General features: G+C 40.3%; 1 protein-coding gene across 4 annotated transcripts in view; it reads right to left on the reverse strand.

The window, feature by feature from the left end:
* The window catches only part of Nr1h4 (nuclear receptor subfamily 1 group H member 4), a 92,201-nt gene that overhangs the window by 26,685 nt on the left and 56,811 nt on the right, over nucleotides 1–8,705 (reverse strand). For 2 of the 4 annotated variants that reach the window (XM_031349533.1, XM_031349531.1), the window contains 2 exons: nucleotides 3,108–3,248; nucleotides 533–666 (listed from right to left, as the gene is read on the reverse strand). In XM_031349533.1, the coding sequence (XP_031205393.1) occupies nucleotides 533–666; nucleotides 3,108–3,248 (275 nt within the window). Of the gene's footprint in view, nucleotides 1–532; nucleotides 667–3,095; nucleotides 3,249–8,705 lie in introns of all 4 variants that reach the window. The other 2 variants (XM_031349532.1, XM_031349530.1) reach the window with 1 other exon arrangement.

An 8,705-nucleotide genomic window follows, 5' to 3' on the forward strand; every position in this document is an offset into this window, starting at 1 on the left:
CTTTCCTTCTCAAGGACAAGAGTAGGGGTAGGGAATTGGGATATGGTCATCAAAAACCCACGTGGAGCTCAGGCATGGCAGTGCATGCTTTTAATTCCAGAATTCTAGAGGCAAGTCCCAGCCGTTGGAAGGCAGAGGCAGGTGGATCTCTGTGACTTTGAGGCTATCCTGGTCTAAATAATGTGTTCAAGCCAGCCATGGCTTCACAGTGAGATCCTGTCTCAGAAAAAAAAAAAAACCCTCAAGTAGAAGACTCATTGTGAAGATTAAATCGTCCCCACTGGCCGCCATTAGGTAGTAAGTAGCCAGGGAGAATCTTCACTTTCTACCCCATACATTGTTGTTATTTAAAATTCCACACCAAAAGCATCCCTTTCCTCTTGATTCAAAAGAAAAGGAGTCCATTCCAGAGAGGAACTGAGTTGAAAATTTGGCTGTGGCTGAGGCTCTAATCTGACAACCTCCCAGTTAGACTGACAGGTTCCCAGAAGCCCATTTGTCGCTGGCTTTGGCCCCGCCCTCGCACTGTTACCCTGCATGACTTGGTTGTGGAGGTCACTTGTCGTAAGTCACGCCCTTCGCTGTCCTCATTCAAGGTCTGATCTGCGTGCTGCTTCACATTTTTCCTTAGCCGTTTAGATTTACATTGAATTTCAGTTAACAAACCTGGGGGCAGGAAGGGAGAAAGAAAATAAGGATAGAAAATCCTACTGGGTGTGTGGTTCTTGAAGCAGCTGTTACATGGTCAGCTCAGGTGACCAGCGGAGTTAATTCTGATTCATCTGGCATTTAAAAGGAGGCGTCCAGATGGAGGGATGGCTGGCTTTGTGGTGAAGAGTAAGTCACAGCTCTTGCAGAAGGCGGAGGAGGTTGGTTCCCAGCACCAATACCACATGTGTGGGGTACCTCACAATCACCTGTGATTCCAGTTCCAGGGGGTCCCATGCCCTCTCCTGGCCTCCTCAGGTACCCTGCATATGTGATACACACCCACACAAACACATACACTTAGGCGAAAAATAAATCTCAGGGGAAAATAAAAAACTGATTTTTATTTTTTAAAGAGATTTGCTTTTGAGTGAGGCATTTGACATCTGTGAGTGTGCTTCTTCCCTGTGGTACACAAATGTTTGCCACAGAGGTTTGTATAGATGTGATTAGGTATTTAAAAAAAAACCACTGGGCTTTATATATAAATAATTTGTGGTGCTAAAGGGTTATACAAAGCACGAGGTGTTTAGTCAATGGTATCACAAGTGACACACTCCCTGGTGTCACTCTGGTCTAGGAGACCAGAGAAGCTGCCTTCAAAACAGATAATTACTTTCAAACATACAATTATTTTCACCTATATTAATACTGTTCAATAAAAAAGTATATTCGGTTTTATATTAAACTTGTTGAGTAAAATGTGAACACCTTTCAGAAAAAAAAAACCCTACTAGTCTATGCAAATGATTTAAAAATATAAAGGTTACAATGCTTAAGAAATGCCACCCATTGCTTGGTTCCTGAGTTAAAGACAAAGCCCCTATTGTTGCGCTATTGGGAGGTGGGGGAGCCTTGCAGAGGGGCCAGATCTGTGGGTCATTGGTGGTCTGCCCTCCGATGTAGGCAGAAGTAGGACCCCAGCTTCTTCCTCTGTCCCTTTTTCTTCCAGGCCACAAGACATAAGTTTTGTGACCTTTGCCCTACAGAAGCTTAAACACAGTGGGAAACAGTCACCAGGCTTCTAAACATATGGGCCGAAAGGAATGTTTTCCCTTAATAGTCTTCTCTGGTATTTTTAGATATTGATAGAAACTCAAACACAGAGTCTAGATTTTTTTTTTTTTCAGTGAGCATGTAGTTATCATTGATTATGCTTTGAGCTTTAACAGGTAATGCAGAACTGCCTTCTAAATTTTTTTTTGGATTTCTTTGTTCTTCTCTGGGTGAAGAGGAAACAAAGATCCAGGATGTCTACTGTGCAAAAGACTCATGAAATAGCTACGTCCCTGCCCAGATGTTTGCACTTATAGGTAAAACTCCAGACTTTTGTGGGGAGGGTCTCTTACCAAATGAGCTCAGTTGGAGCAAGTTCATATTTAAGTCATGAGCAACATGAACTGCCCAGTGTCGCAGGACTACCGTTGCAAGATTGAATTGCAGTCACTGCCCCCGTTCAGGTTCTTATGTCATGTTGGCTAAAATGCGATTGTGATCAGCCTGTATAAAACTTTCATCCATCCAGGGATGGATTATTTATTTACACAGACCGTTTTTTCTCCCTTCTGGACACATTGTTTCTCTGGAAGCATCCCAGTCACCCGCACAGTTCAGGGACAATGGAGCTAGAGTCACCTTCCACGGGGCTTTTATTTCATGTGGCATTCCCTCCCTGAGTGTTGTCATCCCCTTGGTGACATTTGTTTGTCAGTGTGTTTGGAAGAGGAACAAGGCATATCTCTAAATCTGAGCAGGCTGTAGAATGAAAAATTAATAATGTCATACTAACAGGCATTCTAATTTCTGATGAAGGCGGTGGTTCCTCATAGAACCAGTGTTTAATACACTGTCCTCTTATCAGATCGAAGGACAAAATTATATTAAAACTCGGGGTCGTTAATTTCCTGTGTAAACCTATACAAATTGGCTCACAGCTGCACTAAGGGGAGACGAATTCTTAATAAAAATGACTTAGTTTAAAACCCTATTTAGATAATTCATAGGCAGTTACTGTTCCACCACTATCGAGTTTTTATGGTAATTAAGCAATAAATAAGGAGTACGTTAAAATCAAATTTAGATGAACCTCTCAGAATGCTGTCTGACATAGCTCATTAAAGCAAGTTATTTCAATAATGACAACATCACTCCTTCTATAAAAGTCCTCGCAACAAAGGAAAACACAACCCCAAACAAAACCCAGTCATTTCTTTTCGAGAAATAAGTTGCTCTTCAGCTGGCAGTTTAAGGAAGTGAGTGGTCCAGCACCCCGTTCAAGAACTGAGATGGCTCAGCAGATCCTGTCATTTAACGTGGGGCGATCTGAGTTACCTGGCGCCTGCCTCCTTAGGAGGTTTTGGTGGAGTTTAATTGCTTGAGGTGGATACCTGTATACATACATTCAGCCAACATCCCCATCTCTCTGCACTTCCTTAGCCGACACTCCTGGCACTTCCGTCGCATGTACATGTCCATCACGCAGTTGCCCCCGTTCTTACACTTGTACACAGCGTTTTTGGTAATGCTTCTTCGGAAGAAACCTGTGGGAGAAATACTGGAAACAGTAAGAGGGTCCCTAACAAGTTTTCAGGATATGTTTGTGGATTCGGAGTTCTCAGGAACCGTTGGGGATCACCCCGATGAGCCTTGAGCCATGGGGGTGTAGCAATGGACGCTTTGCCGTGCACTGTTATTGAAAAGGGAGCTATTTTAAATTTCTCTCTCTAGAACAATAACAAGTGGAAATTAGGGACTCTTTTAGGGGAAAAAAAATCAGGTTTTTTTTTTTTAAAGAATACATTACTTTCATTTATCTTTATTGGGGGATAATTATGGGCCTGTAAGTGCTATGTGCTGACGCTATAAAGGCGAGCAATCCATCCCTGCCCTCCCAGAGTTTAAAGGTTGACCAAAAGCAAATATATGCAAATAAACAAACAAGGGAAGAGTAGGGGTTTCGAGGATACTGCCAGAGGCTGTGCTGGGGCAGGATGCACGCAATGGTTAATATAACAAGTGAGGGGTTCGAGGTTTGGCTCTGTAATTAAGAGCACTTGATGCTCTTGCAAAGAACAGGGTTGGGCTCTCCAAACCCACATGGTGGTTTACAACCACTGATAACTCCTGTTCCAGGAATCCAACACCTCTTTTTGACTTCCGTGAACATCAGGCATGCAGGTGGCGCCCATACATCCATGCAGACAAAATACTCATACAACACACAAAATGAAATAGATAATCCTTTTTTTAAAACCTTGAACATGAGCAGTAAGCAAAAAGCCAGAATGGGTGTTGTTGTTCACTAGGTGGTTAGGAAGGAAGTTGTCTTCAAGGTTTGAGTTTTTCAGCACTTAATAAATGACAGCCTTACCTAACCATAAAAATGCCAAGCGTGATTAATAATGAAATATCTCCCCAGAGAAGAACAGTCCAGCTGCAGCCAGTTCAGGTAAGATGCCGAGAGTTAGGAAGGGAATGTGACTCTTCCTCCCTTCATGTTCTTGTCTGCTTGTTCTTCAACTAGTTAACCATAGATTCCAGTATTTCCAGGGTCGGTGTGGCAGTAAGCAGGGACATGTATTTGGGAAGCCAGAGAAGTAACAGAGAAACTAATACTTGTTTGGTACAGAAGTTTACACACTTACTCACAGTTTCAGTTTCTTAGGTTTTGATGACTGTGTTGTAAACCATGGTTCAAAGATACTAATGGAAAATCCCAGAAATAAGCCCCTTGGAAAATTTGAAATTATATGTTTCTGAGTAGTGTGATAAATGGGATTTTTATTTATTTATTTTTTTTATTTTCTTGCAGCCTCACCCAGGATAAGAATCTTTCCTTCAGCCAGCAAATTCATGTTGTACTGATTATCCACCCAGTGGCATCTGAGAAATCTCATGTGTGCAACAAATTCTACTGTGTGTCATTCAAATTTTTCTATTTTGTCATTAATTATTACTGATAATTTTCCTATGCCTAATTCATGTCTTTATAACTATGTATATGATTCACAGTTTGAAGCATCCACTCGGTATCTTGGGATGTAGCCACTGTGGATGAAGGTGCACCATTTTGTTTTCATAAACTAGATGTATGTGGCAAGTGTTCAAAGTTGACACTCTCTCCTGAGTTGGGCCCTTCCTTTCCCATCACTGGGCTACTTTCAGTCACACATCCTTGATGAGAACAAAGCTGTTTCAATTCTTTTTCAAGACTTTTTCCACTCTAGGTTTACTTCCTTCTTACTTAGTGTTAACTGTCAAGTTGACAGCACCCAGAATCACCAGGCTTTTTAAAAGTCTCAGTCCATTGTCTTTATTAAGTTGGTCTGTGGGCATGTCTATGAAGTAATCTTAAATGTTAGTTGATGTAGGAGGGCCCAGTCCACCATGGGTGCTATCATTCCCTAAACAGATGGTCTTGGGCTATAAGGGAGCTAGCTAAACATGGTCCTGAGCATGCCAAGAAGTGAGCCAGCAAGCAGTGTTCTTCCAGCCAGCTTGGTTTCTGCTGTACTATGTTGAATGTAAATGAGTTCTCAGCTGGGAGGAGATACTGCAGGAAACAGCAAGCAGACCTGCCTTGACTTCACTCAGTGGGACTGTGATGTAGAAGCATAAGTTGAAATAAGCCCTTTCTTACCTAAGTTGCGTTTGGGCATAGAGCTTTATCACAGCAGCAGAAAGAAAACAGAACAACTCTAGATCCTTTATACTGAGGTCTCCCTGTTTGAAGTTCTTGGCAAGGACTTATAACTTCACAATGACTTGCCCTTGTCCAAGACATAAGTTGTTATTTTAACAGATATTGGAATAATAGCAAACATTTATTACTTATATTTTATTGCTCTAACATTTTGACACCCCTTAGCTACTTAATTATAATATCAATTATTCTCTTCCCCTACACTAACAAGGAAAGGAAAATAATACAGAGACATTAAATACTTTGGCCTTGATTTTAGGTCAACTCAAAACCAGGGAGATCCTCAATTGCTCTGCTGTGGTTGTGTCCGCTGGGGCACAGGACAAGAGAACAGCTTAACATTAAGCGCTGACAGAAAACTGTATTCTCCGATGTTTCAGGTATCGAGATGGGTAAGACATCTCTGTCTTCAGAACCCTCAGGTTGGGAATATGAAGAAGTAAATTCAGAGCAGAATACAAGACAGGCTGACAGCTAAATATGTAATACATTATTGAATTATGGAAGAAAAAATATAGGAATATAGAACAAAAATTTGAGTCATTCTATGTGCTTGTAAAGGTTGCAGTATGTCTTAGAGGGAGGAGAACAATGATCCTGTAGACATGGAAAGTTGCATATTTATTATGAGAACTATGAAAAATTATCCAGCTATAATTCAAAAAGTATTTCAATAAAATAACTATAATCTAAGGATCCCCCAATGCCTAAGAATCAAATGTTGAGCTAGGGTGACCCTAATTTCAAGTGGGGAAATCAGAAAAGGCTTTATGAAAAATTTGAATGAGCATTTACAGAATAATTTTTGAAACATGTACCATGCGGGAGGAGAGACCTTCTGTAGATGAGCAAGACACAGAGTCACAGAAGTTCCTAGGAAAAGGAGATGATCCATTTTGGTAGCAGGGTAGAGTCTGGGAATATTATTGAGGGGTGGCTAAGGGGTTAAAGAGAGAAAGTAGTGTTAAATGCCCTTGAAAGCCACACAGAAAAATCTTTGCTATGTAGAAAAGGAGGGATCTGTAAAGAATTTGGCATAGAAGGTCTGATCTAGCCTGTCAGGGAAAATCCTGGAAGACAGAACAAGATAAAGAAGGGTGAAACTAGAAACTGGAGACAGAAGATAGGAGGCCATAACATAACTGAAAGGTTAGAGATCCTAGGCTAGACTGGGAGAGAGCTAAAAGGAGAAATGGGAAAGACAGTCTAGCCTTGGGTAACTAGCTAAATATGAAAACAGAAGCTGTGGGGAAAGGTAGATATGCCAAAGTTAACTTAGCCATGGTCTCCCTTGTCAATTTTCCAGTTGATGTGAATTTCAGTAGAGAAGGTTGTAACTTTCCTAAATCTCAAATCTAACCCAATAAAGTGTTTAAAACAACGAGTCTATGCTTCAGATTAACATTGATAGGGAGAGTGAAGATACCAAAGTGTGCCCTTCTAGTGAGTAAAGCAAACCCTTTTTCCCCAATGCCAAACCCTGAACTCTGTGAACATCTGAGCTTGTGTGACTCAGTCTTCCCATGGCTCTTTAGCCCCACCTAAGAATGACTCCCTTTAAAACTGTCATAGATGCTGAGAGACAGCTCAATAGTTAACAGAATAAAACTCCTTATTCCAAGAAGAATCAAAGAAAGGGTGCACAGAACAATACTGCAGGTTTTCTTTCTTTCTTTCTTCCTTTTTTTTTTTTTCCTTTTTACCTCTGGTATTAAACTGCAAAAGGAAATCATTATCATATCAATAGCTGAATTAATTAGCTTTCACTCTGGGAAAGCAGCACAATATTATCACTACATCATTTAAATGTGGGCACATATACTGTATTTATACTTATGCAAATCTAACCACACACACCGCGCCTCTATCTTGTGCAAACTCAACAATGCTCATATCAGAAGAGTCATTTGAAAATGAATTGATAGGAAATTCACAGAGGATCAGAGCCTTCCTGATAATAAAAGATGAATGGTAGGGAGGACTGGCACTGCCAAGGTGGGGGTAGGGAACCTCTGGCTCGTAGAACAGCTTGGGGATGGTATTTTCATAGGTCTTGTAATTCTAATGTACATGCCTGCATATATGTCACATTGGACATGGGTGGTTGACATGGATGAACTCCATAAACTATCATTTGATTTTTTTTTTTTTTTACATCTTTAAGGATCTCTGTGTTTTTTAAAAACAGCAACAAACATAGAACTCAGAGTTCGTTAGGTAGAATGTGGCCTACAGAGAGATAACTTTACACACAGCACTTATTTTCAGTCAGATATGGTTCTGAAACACTTTGCATATCCTTAATCCAATGAGGTAGATGCTCTTATTCTTTCTCTCCCATGGAAGAGGAACTTGAGTTGCACAGAGGATAACTTGCTCAAGGTCCTACAGCTAATACATTGTAGATCTTGAGTTTGAATCCTTGTAGGCTCAGTTCAGCCTTTCAACCACTGCCTTCACAGGCCTTGCATCAGAATAAGAAGTTCGTATCCCAAAAATGTTCTCGCAGGACATTAATGCCCCCACATCTCAGTACTGCATGGAACAATCCAGCCAGTAACAAAGATCTGTTTCCATACCTAGGCTGCGTCCACAAGTCTTTCTCAGTCAATTTAGTAATGTGAAATTAACCAAAATGTTGAGTTATGAAAATTAACCAAAATTATATATTATGCATATGTGCTTAGTTCTTGCTCCTATTGAGTTTTCCTTTTCTATCCATCCCAAGAAGATAGTCATCGTCTTATGCCCACTTACTTCAGCAAAAGCTAAAGTCCTCTCTCCCTCTACATAAATATAACTCTTGCCCAGGGCTTTCATTTTTATTTAACCTGTCATTGAAAGGATTATTCTGGATCGTCGAAAATATGAAAGATCAGTGAATTCTATAGTTGAGAGGCGCAGAAGCAGCTTAGCTGGGAAGAGGCGTGGGAAACTACCCCAGAGCTCTGGGATGGAGTGAATGTCACGGTCTAAGATAAAGAGGGATACAGCTTGGCTGAAGGTTCCTTGTGTAGCATGCACAAAGCCTTTGGAAAGTTATACATAAATAAATCTATACAGAGGTGATTGCCCAAAGAGCTAATTGAAAATGAATTGGTTTTAAAAGAAATTCATTTCAGAATATAGCCAGTGAAGTAATCTTTATGTAGCAGAGTTGAAAACACAATACCAACAAAAAACAAATAAAAAACAATTCTAATAATTCTAATTAAAAAAATTAAATTAAGATTTTATTTACTTAAAATTTTTTATTTTTTAATTTATAGGCAACAAATAGTGTCAGTTGTACTTT

This window comes from Mastomys coucha, unplaced genomic scaffold (assembly GCF_008632895.1).
Source record: "Mastomys coucha isolate ucsf_1 unplaced genomic scaffold, UCSF_Mcou_1 pScaffold4, whole genome shotgun sequence".
Taxonomy (NCBI): Eukaryota; Metazoa; Chordata; class Mammalia; order Rodentia; family Muridae; genus Mastomys; species Mastomys coucha.